The sequence below is a fragment of the Leucoraja erinacea genome, chromosome 4, assembly GCF_028641065.1.
Source record: "Leucoraja erinacea ecotype New England chromosome 4, Leri_hhj_1, whole genome shotgun sequence".
NCBI classification, from domain to species: domain Eukaryota; kingdom Metazoa; phylum Chordata; class Chondrichthyes; order Rajiformes; family Rajidae; genus Leucoraja; species Leucoraja erinaceus.
Window position 1 is genome coordinate 81,881,663 of NC_073380.1, and position 27,457 is coordinate 81,909,119.

General features: G+C 44.8%; 1 protein-coding gene across 3 annotated transcripts in view; it reads right to left on the reverse strand.

Annotated features, from left to right (window-relative positions):
* dpy19l1l (dpy-19-like 1, like (H. sapiens)) overlaps positions 1-27,457 on the reverse strand; it is a 113,939-nt gene that overhangs the window by 27,313 nt on the left and 59,169 nt on the right. For 2 of the 3 annotated variants that reach the window (XM_055634662.1, XM_055634661.1), the window contains one exon: positions 3,865-3,966. The exons of the other annotated variant lie outside the window; for it this stretch is intronic. In XM_055634662.1, coding sequence (XP_055490637.1) covers positions 3,865-3,966 — 102 coding nt within the window. The remainder of the gene's footprint in view (positions 1-3,864; positions 3,967-27,457) is intronic. 3 annotated transcript variants of the gene reach the window in all.

Consider the following 27,457-nt stretch of genomic DNA (forward strand, 5'->3'; position numbering starts at 1 on the left):
TTTTTGATAGCATGGCAAGCAGAACTGCACACAGTAAGTACTCCAACTGCACCTATAATATTTTCAACTTGCACTGCTTTAGAATTGTTCACCCATCAGAAAATACCCTGCTCTATTTCCTAAGTTCATAGTTTGCTGCCACGTTTAAAATCTCTTGCAATAATTTTCCCCTTGCCTTTTATTGCTTCAATTATTCTGCACACACCGATGCCTATCATTGTGCTGTCAGCCAACATGCATTGACTAGTGCAAAAGTCTACCGACCATTTGCATTCTCCTACCTATCTACACCCCTAACCTAGCCTAAAATCAGATACAATGGTGCTTCAAATATTTCAACAAATTTGACAAACTTAAGAAATTTGCACTTCTCCAATTTCTGACAGGTCTTTTAATTTTTGCTGGACACAAAATGCTGTGCTATTTTTGAAAAGTTAAAAAACACAATCAAAAAAATATTTGAGAAACATTGAAAAAAGATACAGCAATAATAACCCTTCACTAATAGTTTGTAAATGCTCACCCACAAGTAACTCACAATTGAAACCCACCTGTTCCTTTCAGGCTTCTTTCCCAGACACTGGTTTCCTCTCCAATTTGGAGGCTAGCATTTATTGTGATTCCCTAAGCTACCAGGGACATGGACTAATAATTTAGAGACAGGAGTTCAAATCCCACTATAGCAATTAAACTTAATTCATCAATCATGAGATTTCGGAAATGAAACACCTTGTAATGACAATGAAAACTGGCAGCTTGTTGCCGAAAACGATCTCGCTAGCTAATTTATTTTGAGGAAGACAGAGTATTGTGGTTATTCTGGCTGAACATCTGTGAAGGAGTGCTCCACAGGAGTCGGTGCTGGCTCTATTGTTTGTTTGTGATATATATATATACAAATGAGCTGATGTAAATGCAGATGGGTTGGTGAGTAAGTTTGCAGATAACACCAAAATTGCTCGAGTAAACAGTGAAGGTGGCTGCCAACAGGATTCGGCGGGAAATAGATCAGCCACAGGAATGGGTGGAGAAATAGAAAATGCATCCTAATTTAAACAAGTATGAGGTTGCATTTTGGGAGGTCGAACACATGAAGAAAGCATACAGTTAATGCTAAGACCCTTAACAGCATTGATGTTGAGGGATCTTGTGATCCTTCCATCGCTCCGTGAAAGTAGCAACGTAAGTAGATAGAGTGGTACTGAAGTCCTAAAGTATACTTGCCTTCATCGGTCAAGGCATTGAGTGCAAGTCAAGATGTCATATTGCACCTGTAAAGGACTGCAGAGGGTGCAGAAGGAGAAGTTGGACAAACTTGGATTGTTTTCCGTGAACTATCAGAGGTTGGGAGAGGGCCCGAAAAAAGTATATAAAATTGTGAGGCGTAGAGAAGGCAAGCTATCAGAACGATTTTTCCCCAGTGTGGAAATGTCAAAGTCTAGTAGGCAACGTCACAGGGGGAAAGTTTATAGGAGATGGGCAAGTTTCTTTTAGAGTGGTGGGTGCCTGGAACAGGCTGCCAGAGGTGGTGGTGGAAACACATAGTATTGTGGTGTTTAAGAAGCTTTTAGATGGGATCGTGGATATGCAGGAAATGGAGAGATGTTGATCGCCTACAGGGAGAGGAGTTCAGTTTAGCATTATGTTCCTGCGTAGACATTGTCAGCTGAAGACTGCTTTATCCTGGACAACATTACATTTCAAGTGTTGTCCAGGATAAAGCCCTCAGCTGGACAAGCAGAGTATTCTATCACACTACTTTGTGTCATGGATGGTGGTGATGCTCTCCAGGGCCCTGTAAAGGTACATCATTTTCACAAGTACCATCATCCTTGGGGCAAATGACACAGCTAATTCTCCCGGAATAATGCAGGCAGTGTTTATCTGACTGGACTAGTTGAGTTTTTGTTCAATGCTGCCCCACAGGATGTGCATGAAAGGGAACGCAGTGATGGTAATTGCATCGAATGTCAAATGTAAACTCTGGGAAGACAGCAAGCATCCAACTTCAGAGCCAATGAATAAAGAACCTTGGAACTTGTCCTGTGGAACTCATGCATAATGTCCTGGGGCTGGCTTGATTGACACCCTACAACCACAACCATCTTCCTTATGAAAGGTACATTTGTCAATAAATTGCTTTCCCCTGGATTTCCACTGAATTGAGTTTTGCAAGGGTTTATTCGCCCACATACAATAATAGATATGGCAGGACAGAAGAGCTTTGATCTGATCATTTAATAACCTGTAACGTTATTTTTATTCAGCGTACATGTTGATCTGAGTTGCAGCTTCACCAGAATCGCAGCTCAGACTTGGATAGCCTGAAGCTGCACCCAATAGTGTTCAGCACTCCCCAGTAATGTTCGTCAGGCTGTGAGGATACAGATTGCATTGGAACATATTTATTTCACTGCTGCTTCTTGACCACAAGGCCTCATAATAAGCCACTTGTGCTGCCAGTACTGCTCCATCTTTCTCACCTAGCATAATAGTACTGCCACACCACAGGATGGTGCACACTTGGTATGAAGATGGGGTTTTATCTGTGCAGTAGTCATGCCTACCATTACTGTCATGAACAAATCCATCAGTCAATAACACTGCTGAGCAACAGGTTATGTAGATATATTCCTCGAAATAGTTTTTTTTTGTCAAATGGCCATGACCCAATTCGACAGATATTTATCCTTGCGAATCAAAAAACAAACTATTGGAGGTCAGCAGATCGAGCAGAATCTGTGGGCAAAAGGAAGTGTCGACTCCTCATGTGGAGACTCAACATCATGATCTCCAGCAGTTCCTCTAACAATTTATTTTTTGCTCCAGATTCCAGCATGTACAGTCCAATGTCGCCTTTATAACTCAGCTCGCTCAGTCAATGGTCCTGCAATACAGCTACTGGCACCTCTCACAGAGTACACTCCGTGCCCTCCTGTTCTTGGGATTTCCTCAAACTGTCAGTTCACATAGAGGTGAGCGTTTATGCACTGAGGGAGTATGGGGAGTAATCAGGATGAGGCTTCCTTGTCCATATTTGACCAGATGACAGGACACTGCATGAGATGAGGGGCCAACATTAAACAACTCCTAGGATCAGGAGCTCCTGTCTGTACACCAATGTGCAGCCCCTCTTCTACAGGAAAGGTTAACCCACAGGACTGAGCTGGAGGGGAATGACAGAATGGCAGCCAGCATAAATCTGACTTGAAAACCCTGTGATATAGGATTTGATACATTAGACACACAGAAACTATTTCATCTGACAGAAGAAACAGGAAAGGGTACATAATCTTAAACTGGAACCAATTAATTCAATAATGAGATCAAGGAACGCTCTTTCACTCCACACCACAGAGTCATGGAGGCTGCAACTCTCCCTTGACTGGAGTTTTCAAGGTGGGCTCGATGACCCTAGTTCATGTAGAGTTTCAAGAGAAATGCAGCAAAGAGGGGGAAATAGAATACTTGAATGGCTTTCCCTCTGTTCTAATGAAGTTTGCTTGTATCTTCTCATCTACTCTTTCTGGAAACCAGGTCACCCCTGTGTGTTGCTGGTGCATTTTCTGATAATACATTGCAAAATAAAAATAATTATTCAATTTTACATAAATTTACAAAAAAGCCTGAAACCATTAAATCTGGGACAATAGTGTTTTGTAAAATTTAACTCTTCCTGAAGATATTTCAAATGATATAAGAACTAGATCAACAATATTACTTGCATGGTTCACTACCCAATTAGTCCACTGAAAAAACTAAGAAATAATTGCACAATATTAAATGTTCTTACCCCTCTTTACTTCAGATACTGCTGCCTTTGCCCAACCCAAATGTCACAGAAATAGAACCTGGTGAGTGTACCTCTATTCGAGTTTTGCAGAATCGGTCAGGCAATCTTAGGATGGGAGTACAATGAACGTGTTGTACGGTGGAGGGTGAGTTTTGAGATCCCATCCTATCCACCTAAAAGACAACGTGCACATCCCTTATGTAGATACTTCTGCTTCAAGCTCAAATTTATTCTAAGTGAACTGAATGTACTAATAACTCACTTAAAATACTTAATAACATAAAATTAACTGTCTAGAATAGCAACAATATCAATTTTGTAATAGCTTCCACATTCTCCAAAGAGGGCACGCTTTATGCCGGAAGTGCGAGATTCTTTTCACAAGCTTGTTAACTGTCCTGTGAACCTTCCTTCCCATTTCATGTAAAGTGCTTACCATAGGATCAGAACGCATTAGGTCCATTGTGCCCGGGCTGGCTCTTTGAAAGAGCTTTCCCCATGGACCCCACCCCTCTGCTCTCTCCCTGTGGTCCCACTCCCCTCCTCTCTCCCCGTGGTCCCATTCCCCCGCTATATTTAAGAGGGAGTTAGATGTGGCCCTTGTGGCTAAAGGTATCAGGGGGTATGGAGAGAAGGCAGGTACAGGATACTGAGTTGGAAGATCAGCCATGATCATATTGAACGGCGGTGCGGGCTCGAAGGGCTGAATGGCCTACTCCTGCACCTATATTCTATGTTTCTATCCCTAGAGTCTGCAACTTTATTTTCTTTTTACAATTTTATCGTCCTCATTTGACAGGTACACTGAATCTGCTTTCAATCATAAATCAATACCTCATTCAAATCTTAAATCTCTTTGCCCCATTGGTCCTTACACCAGGACCTTAAAGCTCTGAATAATTCATCAGGCAACAGGAGGTGGCCATTGGAAGGGGACTAATATTTTCATTCAGGGGATCAGGAAAGTTATACATGGGTTGGCGAGTTGTCTATCAACAGGGTTCTTTACTCGTGATTGGTTTAATATTCACATAAATACTTTCATGCCCCAAGGAAAAACATCTCATTGGTGACATTAACCCAGGCTCACCTTAGTCTGCAGCTTCATGCAACCCCTGTATGAGGAATCATTACCGGTTAGCCAAAGCAGGTGGCTAGTGTACACATATAACACTACCTTTGGTGAAAGATATAAGGGAGAAGGTAGGATTCTTTGCACATCGATGTTGACCTAAAAACACCTCTTGGAGGCAGGGACCCCACCTCTTGGAGGCTGAATCCCAGCCACCGCCACCCTAGTTTGCCGACCGGCAGAAGTGATGTCCTGACAACTGTGATCAAAAGGAGGATACTCCAATAAGAAAGAAATTGTGAATTTGTGGCCACATGCAGAGATATTGGTATCATCGATAGCCAATGTGTGGTACTGTGGTAGCATCTGGCAAAAGAAAAAGCCTCTGGTTCAAAAAGGCTTCAAAGACAAGTCTGAGAACAACAGTCCAGTGAGTGGTGGATATGTTATTATTGTGGATTCTGCCACAAGAACTACTATTATTTGGAAATTCACAGACAAATGAGGGATAGTCGGCATGGCTTTGTGCATGGGAAATCACGGTAACCCCACCCGTGTACCAAGTCCATGGCGAACTGCTAAGGCCATGTGTGTGTTACCCTTCCCTCCTTCCAGGCCCATGTGTGTGACCCTCCTCCAGCTCCCCGCCCATTTGCCTCACCAATCTAATTGAATTTTGTGACATGGTATCCAAGAAGATTAATGAGGGTAGTGCAGTCTATTGGACTTTAGCAGGGTTATTTAAGTGGTGGGCTGGTGCTGAATGTTAGATCTCATGGGATCCAGGGTGTATTAGCCAATTTCAGCAACGGAAATTGGTGACACAGTGGCGCAGTTGGAAAAGCTGCTGCCTCAGCACCACAGACCCAGGTTTGATGCTGCTTTTGGGCAGTCTGTGTGCAGTTTGCACATTCCCTGTGACCACGTGGATTTCCTCCAGATGTTACACTTTCCTCCCACATCCCAAAGCCCTGTAGTTAGGTTTGTAGGTTAATTGGCCCTAATGTGTTCCAGTCGATGAGAAAATGGAATAACTTCCAATAACTGTGGGTTGAAGGGCCTATTTCCATGTGGTATCTATAAACCAAACCAAACAGATCAAGTGCCTTCCAAAATCTAGCAGAGAACTACATTGACTAAAATACAATACATCATGCTACACATGGAACCGATGGATGCAAAAGAGAATGAAGAAGGGCAAGGGAGGTACATGAATTTGGAGAATTCATTGTTCATGCTATTGGGTTGTAAGTTGCACAAGTGGAACTCCAATTTGCATCTGACATTGCTTTGGTAGTGGAGGAGATCGAGGACAGAATGATTGGTATTGGAAAAGGAATTAAAATGGCTGGCAACTGAATCCTAGGTAGACAGAGCACAAGTGTTCACCGAAGCAGTTGCTTATTCAATGCTTGGTCTCACTGATGTAGAGGTTGCCACATCAAGGACACCAAATGCAATGGAGGAAGTGCATGTATACCTCGGTCTCATTGGGCAGCACAGTGGGTTTGTGAATTTATTGGCTGAAGTAAAGTGCATGTAGGGATTGAATGCGAATGTAGGATGTTCAAAATTTATAGGAGCAGAATTTGGCCATTCGGTCCATCAAGTCTACTCCACCATTTAATCATGGCTGATCTATTGCCCCCTCTCAACCCCATTCTAATGAGGATTTATATGTGAGTCAGTGAATTGTCGTATATGCTTGTGAGTCTATTCCTTAAATGAAGACAGAAAAGTCAATGTCAAACACATCTCCTCTCCTCCACTATCTGACTCCTAACTCTTTCACACCGTATTCCCAGATGTGCTTAACCCTAAATCATTTGGTTATTCTATTACTACACTTTAATATTCTTTTGGGGTGGAAGATTGCAACCTTCACGTGGTCCGCCCTGTTACGACAAATGCAATCAACCCGGCGTGCACAATCAAATAAGATCAAATAGAACAAGTTGTCCTACAACTTTAGGCTGTGCACGCCATACGCAAGAATATTATTTTGCACCATTCTGCTGATTTGCACTCGCTGTTGTATTCATTGTTGAATTTATCATTACTGTAGGTATACTGCCTCCTCTGCAACTTTCATAAGAAGAATGAATTTCATTGCACCCTTGTGTATATGACAATAAAGTATTTTAACCTAATCTACAAGGAAATCATTTATGAAGGGGTAAACATAGTCTAAATAATTAACTGATGAAGAATATCAGAAAAAACTGCACCAGCAACAACGTTCTTCTGAGGCAGACTCTCAGTGTCAAGGATGACTTCCTTCCACTTCATTGGTGGAGTTTGCTAATGCCAATATTTGTCCTACGTACTCTTCAGGGATCAGAAAGTAGCTGTCAGGGCAATCGGGTGTGTGGACTCCTGTTGCTGTTACAACAGACTTCTGTGTGCACGCAACAAATAGACTCAGGTTCCTATCCCAAATTCTCTTTTTCCCCTTCCAGCAGTCACAGAACAATGGTTTTCATGAGTCAGTCGGGATGCTGCATTTCTTTAAAGGATTTTTGAGCATATAGTTGTATCTCTTCTTCTCACCACCTAGTAATCTCCTCCCTCAACAGAATAGAGGGCCTGTTTTGGGAGCTGATGTCGAGATGGTCAATGGCATGGCCTGCCCAATGGGGCCAACTGAATAGAACCATGGCCTCAGTCCTGGTGACGTTGACCTGGGAGAGAAAGGCGACATTGGTTTGTGTATACTTCCAGCGAAGTTGGAGGATTTTGCAAAGTATCAGTGTTATTTCTCCTTGCCTTGAGGTACACCATGAGTATTCCGCTGAGTTTGAGGTCTTAAATTTAACATTCTCTTTTCTACAATTGACCAAAAACACAGAAGGGTGTGATGAATTCCATCATCAACATTTGGCTTCATCAAGGTGACTCCTGAGAAATGAGAAGTCGTCCATATTTTCCCGTGCCTCATCACAACATTTGTTATCACAGGGCAGTGTGGTGCCAGTTTGTTCTTGCAGTTAGTGCATGTGAGGCTCATCCTTTCATATACTTTAATGAACAAGTTGCCAACAGCCTGGAGCTCAGCTTTGGAGCTTGTGCAAGATAAACTTACTCGGGTCTGGGTGACCTTGGTTTTGACATTTTGGGTTGAGCAGGTTGAGCAGCTTCCTATTAGTTTTGTTGATTACCTTCAATCCCAAGGGAAATTTGTAAGAGATGAGACACAACAGCGAAGTAAGAAAGATCAAGAAAAGTTTTAGGTAATGACTAGACCAAGTGCAGACCCGTTGGGTCTGCTCCCCCAACGCAAGATTCCACCACTCAACCATTTCCCCAACGCAAACCACTCCTCCTCTTCACGATCCCTCTTCAATCTCTGGGCAGAGGGGGGGGGGGGGGGGGTGATATAGGGAGGGGGAGTGATAGAGGGAGGGGGAGCAGAGAGGGAGGGGGGGGGGAGAGGGAGTGGGGAGATAGAGGTAGGGGTGTATAGAGGGAAGGGGGATAGAAGGAGGGGAATAGAGGGAGAGGGATAGAGGGAGGGGGATAGAGGGGGGGGGGTGGAGGAAGGGGAGTAGAGAGGGAGAGGGATGGAGAGGAGGGTAGAGAGGGAGGGAGTAGAGAGGGAGGAAGGGTAGATAGGGAGGGGGCATCTCCATCCTTCCCCATCTCCCTCCTCCACCCCACCCCCCATCTCCCTCTACCACCCCACTCCGCACCCCATCTACCTCCTCTTCATTTCCCTCATCCTCCTCCCCTTACTCCCATTCCCTGCTCCAGGACCTACCCAGGTTGTAGAGCAGCACCAGGGCCTGGAACTCGGCCTGGTTCTCGTACTTGGCCCAGCCCGGGCTGTAGGCTACAGCCGTCAGCCCGGCCACCGCCTGGGCTCCAGTCCAGGCGCCGACTTTATCTCCGGGCTCGTCCCTGACCCCAGGCCCAGGCTCGTCCTTGGTTCCAGCAGCAGCTTCTTTCTCGGCCCCAGTCACGGCCCCATCCCTAGCCCCGTGCTCGGCCCCCACGCCAGCAGCACCCTCCCTGTCGGGCGTTGGAGCAATGAACTCCTCGTTTACCACGAGCACTGGAGTGCCCCTCCCTCCCGGAGTGTCTCATCCTGCCTCGCGAGTGCATTGTGATGTCACTCTGGGTTTTTTTCCCGAAATGGGTGAGTTTTCGGGCTGTTTTTAAAACTTTAAAGTGAGTAGGATCTGTGAAAATGGGAAGGCTGTGGCCTAGCATTTGGAAGAAGATTTGAAAAGTAGATTGACACATCATCGGCACAAACACAAACAAGAGGAAGAGTTTTAGTATTATAGAGATGCAGCCTGATTTCACACTGGTCTTCACCGCTTTTGTCTCTAATGTATACCCGTTTCATGCCTTTGTAAGGCAAACATAAAATCAAGATGAATTTCTGTGCCAAGCTGAAGTTGAGGAAAGAATTCCAGTCTCCCCACATTACACCACTCTGATTAATGGCAACCGCGTCAATGATTTAACCATAATCAAAGCCAGCTAGTCCTGCTTCTGCTTAAAGATATCGCAGTGAATCGGTGGCTCAGCACTTCAACTCCCCCTCCCATTCCCAATCCGACCTCTCTGTCCTGAGTCTCCTCCATTGCCAGAGTGAGCAACACCGGAAATTGGAGGAACAGCACCTCATATTCCGCTTGGGGAGCCTGCATCCAGGGGCATGAACATTGAATTCTCCCAATGTTGTTAGCCCTTGCTGTCTCCTCCCCTTCCTTAGCCCTCGAGCTGTCTCCTCCCATCCCCCAGCCCTCGGGCTCCTCCTCCTCCCTTTTTCCTTCCTTCTCCCCGCCACCCCCTATCAGTCTGAAGAAGGGTTTCGGCCCGAAACGTTACCTATCTCCTTCGCTCCATAGATGCTGCTGTTCCCGCTGAGTTTCTCCAGCATTTTTGTGTACCTTCTGCTCAAAGATACACTGGGGATAAAATGCACTAGTTCAGATGTTGCGCATCCATGTTAAAAACAGAAAATATTGGAAACACTCAACAGCTCAGGCAGCATCTGTAGTAGAGGAAACATGTGTTTAAGGTGAAATGTTAACTTGTTTCTATTTCCAAGGATGAAGTGCGAGTTGCTGAGTATTTTTTGTATTATTTCAAGTATCTACATTCTGCATGCTATTTGATTTGGCTATGGTTCTCCTCCCAATCAAATGGCATCATATTCATTTGAAAAATTAGGAAGTCAAGGAACTACTTTATAAAACACTCTGATTCAAAATTAGTAAATCCATTTACTAATTAGCCTTTTTTGTAAACGGATAGTTGTATAACTGCCTGTTATTTTTTTTATTGGTTTTCAGATACCCTGCAAGTGAGTACATGCTTAACATGCAGTTAAAAATGCACCAGTTTAATCAAGGAGTTAATAGCTTTGCTTTAAAAATAAATAGATTTTTCTTAATATACCCTGTCAGGAAAAGCATAGAATAATTACCAGAATCATCAAATTATACAGCTTGGAAACAGAACTTAAACATGTCCAACTTAAACCTGTACCCTACACAACTTAAACTTGTACCCTCTAGCTTTAGTCTCCTTTACCCCAGGGAAAATAATCCCAGTTCTGGTGAAATATCATGACCAATGCTGCCGGACCTACTCAGTGCTCTCATCATTGTTTTTTTTGTACTTTTGAAACTTTTTTTTGGACTACCAAAGAGTGCAATTCTTGCAGTGCATGGCTCTATAGTTTGTGCTCAAATTTCAATTGGCGTTCAAACCCATGACAGACAGGAGAGAAGAAAGTTTCACGTTTACAACCAAATCCCACTCATTCTGTATTCAGGTGGGTTGGGAAGTGTTAACCTCTCCAGACTTTGTTAATTTGTTTGATTTGCATTGGACTGGTATAACAGGCACTGTATAAGAAGGGACAGAGCCGTCTGTACTTTCTGAGGAGGCGTCTGAGGAGACGTCTTTCAACGTCTGCAATAAGATGTTGCAGATGTTTTATCAATGCTGGAGAAACACAGCGGGTGGGGCAGCATCAACCTCCCTCACCCGCTGAGTTTCTCCAGCATTTTTGTCTACGTTCGATTTTCCAGCATCTGCAGTTCCTTCTTAAGCAGATGTTTTATCAATCAGTGGTGGCCTGCTGGAGTAGCAGGGCGAAGACCGCGGACAGAAACAGAATTAACAAGCTCATCAGGAAGGCTGGCCCCATCCTCGAGGTGGAGTTGGAGATGGTCTTGGAGGGGAGGAACTCCCCAAACTGCGGGACATATTGGACAATACAGCTCACCCCCTCAATGACACACTGGTCAACCTGAAGAGCACACTCAGCAACAGACTGGTTCCACCAAGATGCAACACATAACACCACAGGAGATCCTTTTGCCCAGTGGCTATCAAACTACAATTCCCCAGCCCCTTCTGTCATGGGGTAGACTGACTCCTTCCCCCCCCCCCACCAAATCTTTGCACATCCCCAATCCTGGATTTTCCACTCGTAACTTTAATTTCATGTGTCATGTATCTTGTTGTGTTTTATGACCGTTGGCAGACCAATTTCCCTCCTGGGATAAATAAAGTTCTATGGTATCGTATTACATTCAGCAAACTAGTCAGCTCTGATCCCATTTAAAATATTTCAATACTGTTATTAAATTTGACACATTTTAATTTGCTGCTGCTTGGTTATTTTCCTTCTTCATGCTTGCTAAATTCCTCAATGCTAAACTACCTATACTCTCACCTTCTGACAGGCCAACCAGAAAATTGGCATACAAGGAAGTGTTCACAATTCTACCAACAAATGACCTGACTAGTAGTGGGATTATTGCTATTAGACAGGTGCATACACTCACAACTTAGTCTCTCTCTCTCCCTCCTTATAAAACTCTGATCTTGGATGTGTATTTGTGTGTGTGATGTTCGTGTGCGTTTCAGATCTCCTTGAAAACACGATACGCTAACGGTAAAGTTTTTACATATTCCGATAGAGATTTACTCCATGATGTCCAAATTCGCCTTATGTGAAAATTGAAAGCATTATTTCTCGAGTTATTTATGAAAAAGTTCACATATCTTAGAAGATATCAGCGAGACCTCAAATAACTTAGAAGATAAACGAGATGGTCTCGCTGATGACATCACAATGGATCTGACTGCCTGCCTCTGCTCGCTCTGCGAGTGACGTCACCCCTGTTAAGTCTTCTGTACTTCTTGGCTTCTTACCTTTCACTTCTTTAAATTTGTCAAGTGTTTTTAAACTGCTGCTCAGGGCGTTCTATGGAGACCTGCGATTCCTCCGTTGGGACTTGAGGAATCGTGACACATTTTCCTAGCTGGTGATCCCGATCAAACCTGGCGATCTCTGGCCGTCACAGGGGCGACCTCATCTCCGTCTCCCCGACCCGATCGTCTGTCATGCGGGTGGGCGGCCTCCCTCGAGTCCACGTCTGCCCGCAGCCTCCCTCAGGAAGACAATCGCCCGCCACCTCGCTCGGGTAGGTGCTGCCTCTACACCCTCCCCTCTATCTCCCTCTCTATCCCCTCTCCCTCGCTCTCTACCTCCTCCCCTCCCTCTAACCCCTCCCCCCTCGCACTCCCTATCTGCTGCTCCCTCTCTACCCCTTCCTCTCCTCCCCTCCCTCCCTGCCCCTCTCTCTGGTGGAGTATTGCGTTCGGGAACAAGTCCCCCCCACTCCTCAATCACCATCCCCATCCCTCTCTACCCCCCCGCATGTTGAGGGTCGGGGCGCAACAGGTCCCACTTGGTCTAGTATACTAATAGGCCATTCTCACGTTACGAGCTGACGTAAGATGTAACCCGAGTGAAGGGGTCGTGGTTGATCACGATATAACAAGTGAAAGATCAAGAGGTTAACCGAGTTCCCGCGGGTAGACGACAGTTTCCCGTTTACTTGTCATTTCTGCGACGTCCCCAGTTCGTCTCCCGAGTTACTCTTGATCTGATCCTGATAGAAGATATGTTTAAATAAGCAACAGTGTTAAAGAAGACCTCTCCATCCTGTGGCTTTGTTTTAAAGATATAATTCAGAGCGGCCGCATCTATTGATGTGACCTATAAAGGGAAAATGCGCACCATCCAGTGCCAGAGCAGTTATACTTATGATTTGTTTGAAACACACAGGTTTGATATGTTTTAATTGAATTTACTGCCATGTCTACACACTGCGGGGAGACGGGAGATTAAATCTTTGAATGGGGACGGATGTGCACATCAGATTGTTGTGAGACGGAGCTCAAGGTTCGCCTCCTGAGTTGCTTTGGTACCCAGCGTGAGTTGAGATGGAGAGAGGTTGGGGGGGGAGGCTTCATTAATCTGTCTGGGGTGACATGGCTCTTGAGTTAGGCTGGGATCATTCTCTGCGGGGTGATCTTAGTGCGGGAGACAAGTGTAGGAGAGGTGTACTGACTGTGTGGGCAGAACTTTGGAAGTGATTGCCCACCAGTCTCAAAAGCCGCTGTGTCTCCCTGTCCCTGGGATAGTAGGGGGCGATCAAACAGCACAATACCCCCCTCCCCCTTCAACTCCAGAGGAATCTGCTCCCTGATGGGCCGCTACGGCGACAAGTGGCAGTTCGCCCACAGCCCGAGCTGCGCCCCCTCATCCGCCACCCCAAGAACAAGACGTACTTTGCACACCATCAGCTTCTGCTCCTACGGGGAGCGTGTTCCTCTGGAGTTGGAGCGGAGCTGGGCTGGAGTTGCTGCTGGCTGTGGGTCTCTGGGATCTCCGTGCTTGCAGTGGGCCTGGAGGTCGGTGTCCCGTTGGTCCTGACGTCTCCGGCCACCCCCCTGGACAGGAGCTGAGACTGGGAACTGTACCGCCCTTGCCCCCTCCCTCTGCAACTGCAAACAACCACACTCTCCTGCTCACCTGCAAGGGCGGTACAGTTCCCAGTCTCCGCTCCTGTACAGGGGGGTGGCCGGAGACGTCAGGACCAACAGGAACCCGCTCCCCGATGGGCCGCTACGACGACAAGTGGCAGTTCGTCCACAGCCCGAGCTGTGCCCCCTCATCCGCAACCCGGGTTCCTCTGGAGTTGGAGCGAGGCTGGGCTGGAGTTGCTGTTGGCTGTGGGTCTCTGGGTTCTCCGTGCTTGCAGTGGGCCTGGTGGGCCTGGGGGTCGATGTCCCATTGGTCCTGACGTCTCCGGTGACTGGCACGGACCTGCTGGCATCGCCGACGTGAAGACAGTGCAAAGCCCCCGCGCCGGTACAATGGGCGGGGAGCTGGAGAGGGGAGGGAAGGGGTCACACACATGGCCAGGAAGCAGAGGTGTGTAGGTGGGGGTGGTGACAGATAGGGCCAACAATGAGTGGAGAAAGACAGAAACACCGATGTGCAAAGGAGAGTTCCCACGGTAGACTCACGATACACTAAGGTAAACGCACGGGCCACCACGGTCTTAAATAGAGTTAAAATGTTTCAATTATTAACCACAAGAGTAAAATTGACTCGTGGAAAATTTCAAACATGTTTGATTTTTTGCAAGAGTAGACAAGTTACACGAGAACCTGCCATTGGCGCCACGATGCACTACGTTGCGTCCACGAATGCCATACGTTAATCATACGTTATTACCACGAGGTTTAACTCGGGTTACCTCTTATGTCAACTCGTAACGTGAGAATGGCATATTATAAAACTGTGATCTTAGATTCCACTTGGTCTAGTATACTTATGAACTCTGATCTTGGATGTGTATGTATATGCGTGATGTTCGTGTACATTGCACTTCTCCTCGAAAATACGACGAGCTAACGGTGAAAATTTTACATATTCCTTTAGAGATTTATGCCGTGACATTAAAAATTCCCTGTGCTTAGCCCTGCTCACAACATTGTTGCTATCCAAGTACACTGAGTTCTGCTAGCTAGCAAGTGCAAATCAATTTTTTTTAAAGTCACAGTACACCGAGTTCTGCTAGCTAGCAAGTGCAAATGCGTTTTTTTAAAGCTTAAAAATAAGGGAGGATGCATAAAGCAAAATGAGCAGCCCCTGCGCAGTTGTTGGCTATGGGTGAGGGGTGGAATAATGCATTGGGTAACGGGTTGCATTGGGGACCAGGCCTCCCGTGGGGGCTATGAGTGAGTGGTGGAATATTGCGTTGGGGTACGGGTTGCGTTGTGGGACCAGGCCTCCCGAGTGACAGCCACTTGGTCTAGTAATGTAATAAAAAGTCACTGCAGGTGCTGGTTTATACCAGAGGCACAAAATGGTGGAGTAACTCAGCAGGTGAAGCATTATCTCTGGAGGAAATGGATAGGTGATGTTTTGGGTAGGACCCTTCTTCAGAATAATTATACTAGGGCGAGTCCCAAGAATGTGACCAAGAATTGAGAGTTTGAGTTATAAAGAGAGATTGGATAGCCTGGGCCTGTTTTCTTTGGAGGTTAGAGGTGATCTTACAGAATCATGTGGGCCATGGATAGCATGGATCATCACAGTCTTTTTTAGAGGGTAGGGGAGTCAAAATTAGAGGGCATAGGATTAAAGTAAGAGGGGAACAGAGTTTGTACACTTGGAACAGTTTTTCAAGGACTTTCAAGGTCCAAAAATCCCATTATCCCAGGACCAAAATCCAGCAAACATTAATGGTTTATCGGAGACGTATATAAATTGCTTGGTATTGGATGATTTGAATCTGTACCAAATGACAGCAAGTTGGGTGGTCACCAGGTAAGAGTTGATTGAAAATCATGTTTTGCACACCCCTGGTACAAAGAACACAGCAGAAAAATCAACTTTCAACTCAAAGTTCCTTCAAAGTTATGAACCTTTGATATAGTTCATAAAATTGCCAAATGCCCATTGGAATTTGGAGTTGAGACCTTGTTTTCTGTTGTGTTACTTGTGTGCTTTGATGTACAGACACTGATTTTCAGGGAAATCTAAGAATGTGATCAGTCAATCCATTAGTCCAGGTTGCACAGAACGACACAAAACTACATAATAATTCCACACAAGATGGTTAACTTATCTATATTTGTACTTCAATAAATGGTCCATTTTCTCATCTCTTAGTTGTTCAATCTGAAACCATGATAATGGAAAACTTTGCTTTTCAATCAGTCCCTGCAAACCTGTACTGTCCCTGCCTGCTTCACTCTCCCTGCTTCACTCTCCACACAAGATTGCTGGTCTTAATGACTACAGGCCTGTCGCACTGTAGTTTTTTGATATTTTTACTTTGAAGTGACATTGTTGTCTTACCTATTTACCCTTAATTTATACTGCAATTATTATTATTGTACCTTAAAATAACACATTTTACTTGCTTGTCACTTCTTAATTTACACAGAAAATGTGTGATAATCATACCTTAAATTGACACCAACTCCTTGCTTGTTTACACTTAAGTCACATTGAAAATAATTTATATTACACCTACTTGTAACATGATACCTGTTCCTTGCTTGTTTAATTAGAGGTATCCTTTACACAGGAATTTTTGATAATTTTTTGATAATTATACCTTGAAATTACACAATTTCCTTGCTTGTTTATACCTTACAACAGGGGCCTCCAAACTTTTCACCATGAGGAAGGGCCACATTATCTATATCTGGCACATTTTTGCTGGCCGTAGAAAAACATAAAGAAATGTCAGTTTTATAAATTTAATGAACTCACAAAAGAACTTAAGTAAAACAAATGGAAGAAATTCAAAAGATAACTTGTAGCCACCAATCAAGGTTAACCAACAAAATGCTAACGTTTTATGCAACCACATTAATGGGAAGGATGGAACTGCTTTTGTGATTTCAAAATTTCATTGAAACCCTCAACTTGATAGCCGAGAGCAAACTAACGTGTAAGTTCCCGCGCTACTCATGTTGCAGCACTAATGTTTTAGGTGCCGGAGCTGTCAAACAGGGGTGTCATTTCAGGTTTTGCTTGTGGGGAGGGGACGAAGGGGGGGCAATCATGTCCCCCAAGAGGGTCAAACAAGATTATTGCCGATCACTACATCCCAGTGTATAACTAGTATAATAAAACATATACTTAATTTAACACGACAAAATATTGCACGGATGCACTCGCACACACACTCCCAATCAATCAATCAATCAATCAATCAAACAATCAAAGACTTTATTATCATTCAAAAATACACCAACAAATGCAAATCTGAACAAAATGTTGTTGCATCTGGCTCACCGTGCAACATAAAATAACAAAAAGATAAAAGAGATAAAAAGATAAAATAGATAATAGTGGCGGCACATTATATGGAATTCAAGAGTCTGATGGCTCGGGGGAAGAAGCTGTTGCAAAACCTGGCTGCACTGCTCCTTATACTGCGATACCTTTTGCCCGAGGGCAGCAGAGTGAACAGTCCGTGATGGAGATGTGTGGGGTCTTTTATAATACTGTTGGCCTTGGACAAGCAACGTTTGCACGCAATGTCGCGGGTTGAAGGAAGGGAAGTCCACTCACTCACACACTCCCCCAGTCACACACACATTCACCCACCCACCCACTCACTCACTCACTCACCCACACTCACATTCACCCACACACTCTCCACCGGCCACCAGCGGGCCAGAGCCGTCACATCAGCACCAGGCCCACAACCTCACACATGCAGACAGCACGTCGTCTGACTCTGCTGGGTCCTAGTGCTCCTCCCCTCCCTCCCACAGGGAATGTCGTTAGCAAACATATCTAACAATGTTTCCCGACTTTTAATAAAAATATGCATTGTAAACTATGAAAAAATGCCGCATTACTCGGCATGAATTAATACTTTTATCATTGAAAGTTAATTTTCAAGGACCTATGATAAATCCAAGGACTTTCAAGGGCCGTACGAGCCATGGGGGAATGACTTAGAGGACTTCAGAGGCAGACAAAAATACTGGAGAAACTCAGCGGGTGAGGCAGCATCTAGTGAGCGAAGGAAATAGGCGATGTTTCCTTCAGAGGACTTCAGAAGTATGTTTTCACACAAAGGTGGAACTAATTGCCAGAGGAAGTGAAAAGACAAGTACAATTGCAATGTTTAAAAGACAATTGGACAGGTACGGATAAGATTTAGAGGGATATGGGTCAAACACGGGCAAATGGGATTAGTTCAGGAAGTCACCCTGGTTAACATGGACATGTCTGGCTAAACGATCTGTTTCCATGCTGTGTAACTCAACAATGCCAAACCAATGTACTGGAAACCAATATCTTTTCACAGAATTGAACATTCACCAGCAATAAATGAATTCAAAAGATTGTCAGCCTGTACGCCAGCACAAAGCCAATTATCAGTGTCTGATGCTGCAGTATAGTCTGTTACAAATCCACTAGAAGGCCTATGCTATGTTCTTCCCTCTGCCGGGACACATCAAAGTACTACTAATGACCACAATAGCCTCAGATATATGCAAGGAGAAAAGGGGAATGCAATCAATATCACATTTTTGCTGTGAATATTTATCGCACTGGTTAAATCTGGATCCAGTTTAGCAACAGTGTTGGCAGAATCCAATAACTGTCCGCGATAAAATGGCAGGGGTACAACTGGACAAGTGAGCTGACAGCAGGTTATAGTATTACATATTCTGTTACTAGGTTGTCCGAGTGTTTTGTTATAATCTTTTTTTGTTCTTTTTTTCTTAATAGCTTGATTGGAGTAGTTTTATTTGAATTGCCTGTTTAGTTTATTTTATTGAATTTTGCATTTGTTAATGGTGAAGAATGGGGGTAGGACTTGACAAGCATAGGCTTCTTCCTATCCCTTTTCGAACGAGTCTAATGTGTATTATGTTGAAATTGGCTTTTGATTTTTTAATTTATGTATATACATATATGTTATGTATATGTGTGTATATGTATGTATGTATATGTACATGTATATGTATGTATGTGTGCATGTATTTATGTATATATATGTATATATATAATTTTCCTTTTATTTATTCATTTTCATCTTTTCTTTTCTTCTTTTTTTTTAATCGTTCCAAATAAAAAGATATCATTCATTCATTCATACTCAAGACAAGATAAGCAGCTCTAAAATTCACTTCAAATTTATTCAAATGCATATTTCTTTGATTTTGACTGATGGAAACAAACATAGTCAGAGTCATACAGCACGGAAACAGGCCCTTCGGCCCAACTTGTCCCATCTACACATGTCTCACCAGCCTCCATTTGGCTCATATCCCTCTAAACTGTCCTATCCATATACCTGTCCATTATTTCTTAAATGTTGCAATAGTCCCTGCCTCAACTCCTCCTTTGGCTGCTTATTCCATACAACCCCCACCGTTTATGTGGAAAAAATTACCCCTCAGATTCCTATTAAATCTTTCCCGCATCACCTTAAATCCATATCCAATGGTTCTTGATTCCCCTACTCTGGGCGAGAGATTATGTGCGTCTACCCGATCTATTTCTCTCATGATTTTATATATACTTCTATAAGATCACCCCTCATCCTCCTGTGCTCCAAGGAATAGAGTCCCAGCCTGCTCAACCGCTCCCTATAGCTCAAACCCTCTAGTCCTGGCAATATTCTCGTATATCTTCTGTTTACATGCTCCAGCTTGACAACATCTTTCCTATAACATAGTGCCTAGAACTGAACACAATACTCTAAATGCAGTTTTACCAACGTCTTATATAACTGCAACATGACCTCCAAACTTCCATACTCAATACTCAAAGCCTTTTTGACCATACTATCTTACTGTGGCCCCACCTTCAAGGAACTATTTACCTCCATCTTTGATTTCTCTGCTCTACAACATTCCCCAGAGCCCTACCATTCACTGTGTAGACCCTGCCCATGTTAGATTTTCCAAAATGTAACTCCTCACATTTATTTTTTTATTTTATTTTTTAAAAATATTTTTATTAGAAGTAGACATATTATAAAGTATAGTTACATATTACAGTAAAAAAACTTTCATATACATCAGTCATACATTATTAAAATTTTCAATTGTCGATTACTTCTGCTTCTAATGTTTTTTTTATATAGAAAAAGAGAGAAAGAGAGAAAAAAGAGTTACAAATATCAAAAAAAACAAAAAAGGTGGAATGGATTACTTATAATACGTCATTGGAGATACAGGTGCACAACCTTTTATCCGAAGTTCCAAATAACGAAAACCTCCGAATAGCGACATTTTTTTCAGTCCTTGAAGAAAGGTCCTTGAAAACGTTCACCGAGGGCGGCCCGCAGAGGTGACAGCGGAACCTCCGGTCGGTCCTCGAAGAAAGGGGAACTAAATCCCCATTCATAAAAGAGAAGGTGAGGGTATATTGCGCGGGAGGGTTAATAATTGACAATCTGCTGCTGCCTGCCCGCTGAGTTAAAAAGTTCCCACGGTAGACTCACGATACACAGTGTATCGTGAGTCTTGCATGAGAACTTTTTAACTCAGCGGGCAGGCAGCAGCAAATTGTCGCTCCCTTAAGTTTCACCCCACCTACACCCCTCTGCTTCCAGGCCATGTGTGTGACCCCTTCCCTCCCCTCTCCAGCTCCCCGCCCATTGCACCGGCGCGGGGGTTTTGCACTGTCTTCACGTCGGAGCTAGTGCCAATCACCGGAGACGTCAGGACCAACGGGACACCGACCCCCAGGCCCACTGCAAGCACGGAGATCCCAGAGACCCACAGCCAGCAGCAGCCCAGCCCCGTTCCAATTCCAGAGGAACATGCTCCCTGTAGGGACCGAAGCTGATGGTGTGCAAGGTGCGTCTTGGTCTTGAGGTTGCGGATGAGGGGGCGCAGCTCGGGCTGTGACGTCTCCGGCCACCCCCTGTACAGGAGCTGAGACTGGGAACTGTGGAGTTGTTTGCAGTTGCAGAGGGAGGGGGCAAGGGCGGTACAGTTCCCAGTCTCAGCTCCAGTCCAGAGGGGTGACCGGAGACGTCAGGACCAACGGGACACCGACTGCAAGCACGGAGATCCCAGAGACTCACAGCCAGCAGCAACTCTAGCCCAGCCCCGTTCCAACTCCAGAGGAACCCGGGTTGCGGATGAGGGGGCGCAGCTCGGGCTGTGGGTGAACTGCAACTTGTCGCTGTAGCGGCGCATCGGGGAGCGGGTTCCTGTTGGTCCTGACGTCTCCGGCCATCCCCCTGGACAGGAGCTGAGAGACGTCAGGACCACCAGAAGCCGCTCCCCGATGGGCCGCTACAGCGACAAGTGGCAGTTCGCCCACAGCCCGAGCTGCGCCCCCTCATCGGGACACCGACCCCCAGGCCCACTGCAAGCACGGAGATCCCAGAGACTCATAGCCAGCAACAACTCTAGCCCAGCCCCGCTCCAACTCCAGAAGAAGTTGCGGATGAGGGGGCGCAGCTCGGGCTGTGGGCGAACTGCCACTTGTCGCCGTAGCGGCGCATCGGGCAGCGGATTCCTCTGGAGTTGGAGGGACAGGGAGACACAGCGGCTTTTGAGAATGGTGGGCAATCACTTCCAAAGTTCTGCCCACACAGTCAGTACACCTCTCCTACACTTGTCTCCCACACTAAGATTATCTCGCAGAGAATGATCCCAGCCTAACCCTCCCTATTCTCTCCTATTCTGCAAGAAAAAACTACATTGAAGACTCAAACTCGCGATCGAGTAACTGCCGGGATCGAGGCGCAAACTCGCGACCTTGCGGATATGAGCCGAGCCGTTAAAATCTACGCTAAAAATCTTCCATTCCGAAAGCCGAAAAATTCTGAATTACGAAAAGTGTCTGGTCCCAAGGCTTTCGGATAAAAGGTTGTGCACCTGTAGGTTCGTAGATTATAAACTATGACTTTTCATCAAATCCTGAGTTCAAGTTTCAGTTGGGTTTTCGTGCTGGGCCAATCTATCCCGTCAGATAATTAATGAATGGAGCCCATATTTTATCAAAAAGTTCTTGTTTGTCCATTAAGACAAGTCTAATTCTTTCTAGATATAGGGTCTCTGACATTTCCACAATCCACATTTTAATGGGGCCTTTCCAAAATTTTAATATTAATTTTTTCCTGGTTATTATACTGTAGTCGAGGAAATTTCTTTGGCTTGTTGTGAGTGTTAAACTTTGCTCTGATATTCCAAGTATTATTAATTTTGAGTTTGGATCCAGTTTTGTATTAATAACTTCTGAAATTATTTCAAAAATATCAGTCCACAAATGTTTAATTTTTATACAATTTGCAAACGTATGTGTTAAATTAGCATCTAGATGTAGACATTTATCACAAATAGGAGAGATTTGTGGGAAGATTCTATTTAGTTTTATTTTAGAGTAGTGTAATCTATGTAAGACTTTAAATTGTATTAAAGCATGTCTGGCATTTAACGAACATTGATGTATATGTTGTAAACTTTCGTCCCACAAATCTTTCGTTATATAACTCCTCACATTTCTGTGTGTTAAATTCATTAACCATTCCACAGCCCACCTGGCCAACTGATCAAGATCCTGTTGACGTTTTTGACATCCATCTTCACAAATTGCAACAACACCCATTTTTGTTCATCTGCAAACTTGCTAATATTGCCATGTGCATTTCCATCCAACATTGCATAATAAGGAAAGCAAATATCTTTGGTGCCGTTAGAGTGTATAAGCAAATTATTAGAGGGAAAGTATCATAAAGAACAGTAACAGGCCCTTCGGTCGACATGAGCAGAATTTGTTAAGTATATCCAAGAGGGCTTCTTGAACAGTATGTGGATGGTCACCGGCTCTGACCTCCCCACCATCAAAGGGATTTATCGGAATCGCTGCCTCAAAAGGGCAGCCAACATCATCAGAGACCCACACCATCCTGGCCACAAACTCATCTCACCACTGCCATCAGGAAGGTACAGGGGTCTGAGAACTGTAACGCCCAGGTTCAGGAGCAGGTTCTTCCCTACAGCCATCAGGCTATTCAACACCACAACCTCATAAGCTCTGAACTACAATAGACTACTATTATTATTATTATTGCACTGTTACTGTTTGTTTTTTGAGTGTGTGTGTGTATATATAAACAAATGTGAGTATGTGTGTATATACACACACTGAACTTTTTTTTCTCTCTCGTTCATCATATTATTTACAGTGTACTATGTTTACATATTCTGTTTAAGAAAGAACTTCAGATGCTGGAAAATCCGAAGGCAGACAAAAATGCTGGAGAAACTCACGGGTGAGGCAGCATCTATGGAGCGAAGGAATAGGTGACGCTTCGGGTCGAGACCCTTCTTCAGATGCCTCATGCTACTTCACCCACTGAGTTTCTTCAGCTATTTTATTGTGCTGCAGCAAGAATTTAATTGTTCTATCTGGGACATATGACAATAAAACACTCCTGACTCTTGAGGAGGGAACAAACTGAACCTTGTAAGTGAACAAAATCATACTGAACCTTGTACGAGAAACAAATTTCCAACTAATCTATATCCTGTTGTATGCCTTTAACTTTCATACCACCCACAAGTTTTCATGTCTTCTGCATGCTTACTAATCAGACATTAACGTATCACTGACACGTGCCAGCAGCACTAATCCCTGCAGAAGACCACTGGTCTCGCAACTCCAGTCAGGGTACCAGCTCTCCACCACAACCCTTGGGCTTCTCGGCCAAGCCAATTTTGAATCCAGTCTACCAAGTTTCTGTTTATCCCATATGCCTTAATCTTCTGGATCAGCATAACACAAGGGACCATGTTCAATGTTTTATTAAAATCCATATAGAGAACATTCACTGTTCCATCAATCATCTTAGTTATAATGTCATCATATATATCATATATCTATATGACTAAAAGTCTGATCTTGACCACTTCCTGTTGTTCTGTATATTGATTTTAGAAAAAACGCTGCCACTTACAGCTGTGACTTTTGGCCATCTTACTCAGAGTCCCCCTCCGCTGCGCTGGACAAGAGGATTTTTCCCATCGATTAAAAATAAAAGAATTATTAGTGTTTAAAAAATGTTGAGATTCTCTCTCCTGAAGGCCACACCACATCTGGAGGGACTATAAAACCCGGAAGTGTTGAGTGCCTCAGTCAGTCACTGCAAGATGGGGGAAGTGAGAGGGTCATGTCTCTCAGTCTGAGCTGTGAATAACACTGAACACATGTCTACTAAACTGTGAGTGTAGGCTTACTGACCTTGAGTGCCCTTAATGTGGTTTGAAAAAGCACAGCAAATGGTTGTTGGTGGTGGTTGGTTTGAAATAAAGCACAGCAAATGGTTGTTGGTGATGGTTGGTTTGAAATAAAGCACAGCAAATGGTTGTTGGTTGTGGTTGGTTTGAAATAAAGCACAGCAAATGGTTGTTGGTGGTGGGTGGTTTGAAATGGCAAATGATTAAAAGTCTAAAGTTGACAACTTCCTGTTTACACTGTATATTGATTTTAGATAAAACGCTACCACTTTTTGGCCATCTTACTGTCCCCCTCCGCTCATCGGGTGCAGAGGATTCTTCCCATCAATGAAAAATCAAAGTGTTATTAGTGTTTAAAAAATGTTGAGAATCTCTCTCCTGTCAATCATGGCATGAAGGTCACACCCCTTCCGGTGGGAGGGGGGAGGGATTATAAAACCCAGAAGTGTGTGTGTGGCTCAGTCTCTGCAAGGTGGGGGAGGGAAAGGTCACAAATCTATCCGAGCTGTGAATCAACTGAACACACTGAATGTCTACTGAACTGTGAGTGTGGTGTTTATGTGGTGTTTTGTGTGGTTTTAAGGTGGTTTCACCCTGCATGAAATGGTATGAAACTGCATTTGAATGTGGTGGCCTTGCACCCTGCTTGAAGTGGTACGAAACTGCACTTGAATTTGGTGGCCTTGCACCCTGCTTGAAGTGGTACGAAACTGCACTTGAATTTGGTGGCTTTGCACCCTGCTTGAAATGGTAAGAAACTGCACTTGAATTTGGTGGCCTTGCACCCTGCTTGAAATGGCATGAATCTGCACTTGAATTTGGTGGCCTTGCACCCTGCTTGAAGTGACAGGAAACTGCACTTGAATTTTGTGGCTTTGCACCCTGCTTGAAGTGGTATGAAACTACACTTGAATTCAGTGGTGTTGCACCCTGCTAGAAGTGGTATGAAAATGCACTTGAATTCAGAGGCCTTGCACTCTGTTTGAAATGGAATTTCAAGGAATAGCCGTGAGTCAACTGCGAGCCCACCAGCCATGAGTGAGCTGGGCCGCACATCAGGTTTGAATGACTGAGCTACCACACCAAGAATCCATTTGGCCCAGAATGTCCATACTAGCCCTCTAGAAACCAGTCCTTCAGCCCACAACACCCATACTAGCGCATCAGAACACTTCCCCCCCCCACACTGGCCACCAATATTGGAATTAATGGAGAGGTGGAATATGACGTTGGGGGACCAGCAGTCCCGTGTGAACATGGGACCTAACGGGTCCCACTTCGTCTAGTACTTATTTAAGCTATGATCTTGTACATGCGTATATGTGTGTGTCATTACATCTTCGCAAAAAAACGACGCCATAACGATAACATTTTTACATATTCAGGTTGACATTTTGCCCGTCGAGTCCAAGAGCACCTTATCTGTACATTTCATGCTTTATTTCTCGACATTATTGAAAAGTGACGTCACCCCTCTCTCCTCTCCCCCCCCCCCCCCCCCCCCCCCCCCCCCCCCCCCCCCGGATTATTCAAAAGGCGCCGCCGGTGGAAGAAAGGAGAAGCCCGGAGATGATCGGGCCTTAGACTGGAGACTGCGGCTGGCGAACTCGCTGTCCTCGGGTCGACAACCCCCGCCGCCTCGCTCGGATTCCTCGGGTCGACGCCTACCCGCCTGCCTGCGGCCTCGCTCGGGTCCATGCCCGCCCCCAGAGTCGCTCATTCTGCCGCCCAGAGCCTGGTGGGGATGCTGCTGCCGCAGGCCAAGCCCCGTTTGACACCCATCCGTCACCTCGCTTGGGGTCCTCGGGTCGACACCCGCCTGCCGCCATGCTCGGTGTCCCCGGCCCAACGCCCTCACGCCCGTGCTTGGTTCACGCCTGCCCGCAGCCTCCCTTGGGTCGACGATTGATCTCCGCCTCGCTGACGGTCCTCAGGTCGACGCCCGTCCGTAGCCTCGCTCGGGTCCACCGCCCGGCGCTTGCTGGGGAGGCTGCTGCTTTACGACCTGGGTAGGTGCTGTATCTACCCCTCCCCCTCCCATTCTATCCCCTCCATCTCCCTCTCTACCCCCTCCCCTCACTCTCTACCCCCTGCTCCCTCTGCCCCCCCTCCCTCTCTGTCCCCCAACCCTCTCTGCCCCCCCTCCCTCTCCCTCTCTAACCGTGCCTGCGCAGTTGGGGACTAGCACGAGTCGATAAGACGGGAGATGGGGTAAAAGGAGTGAATGAGTAATATTAATATAATATCAAGGGGGGGGGGGAGGGGTTAGTGTCTGTGTGTGGTGGGCGGTTAGTGTGTGTGACCCTATGAGTCCCACTTGGTCTAGTATTTATTAAAAGTCTGATCTTGTTAGTGTGTATATGTGTGTGTGTATTTATGTGGTTGTCTTTACATCTTCGCAAAAACACTACGCGATAACGATCACATTTTTACATATTCCGGTTGACATTTTTCCCATCGAGGCAAAGATCATCTTATCTGAATATTTCATGCTTTATTTCTCGACTTATTCTCGACTCATTACTGGTTAAAATAAAAGATTGAAATTAAAACCACCAGCTTCAAATGATGACATCACAATGGCTCAGATAGCAGTGCTGAGCCTCTGTGAGGATCTCATCATGTATTTGACACGTTATTCATGATTAAAGCTTTAAAAATGTCAACTTTCACAAGATTTTTACATTCTGTTTCTTATTATTCTGACATTCCATTGGCAGCTTCAACTGATGACGTCACAATGGATAGACTAGCAGGGGAAGGGGCAAGTGCAATTTGGTTTGTTTTTAAAGATCACTGTTGAGGAAGGCAAGGGGAGTGCTGGAATCTTACGTTCAGAAATGGCTTGAGTTGGAGGACCACACCTCCCATGGGGGCTATGGGTAGGGAACCAACGGGTCTGCATTTGGTCTAGTCTCCTCTAAAAACTCAATCAAATTTGCAAGACATGATCTCCCCAACTGTCTATCCTTAATAACTCCATGTTTTTCCAGTTGTAAGTAGATCCTATCCCCATGAATCTTCTGTAATAATTTCCCTACCGTTGATACCAGTCTATGAATTCCTGGTTTGTCTCTATTGCTCTTCTTGAACAGAAAAACCACACTGGCTATTCTCCAGAACTCTTGGACCTCACCTGTGATTACAGGGGATATAAAGATATCTGATAAGGCATCAACAGTTGCCTTTCTTGCCTCTCTCAATAAACTGGGATTGATTGCATCAAGCCCTGCAGGTTCATCCATAGAAAAGTGAGAGAATGAAAGAGAGAAGACAATCTCAAGACAAATCCTGACATATGGTAGCCACAGCTGCCACTGTTAGGACACGTAGAGACATATTCAATCCAGTTCAGACCGGTGATGGGGAGATCGCTGATCTGCCTTTCTGAAAGAGAGTTTGGCAAACTTTCATACAAAAAAGCCAAACAAGTTGAGTAATATACATTTGTTGTATTTTTCAAAGATTCATTGGAGCAGTTCTCCGAATAGCTACGGGAATATGATCTTGTTTTGATCACTGATTGT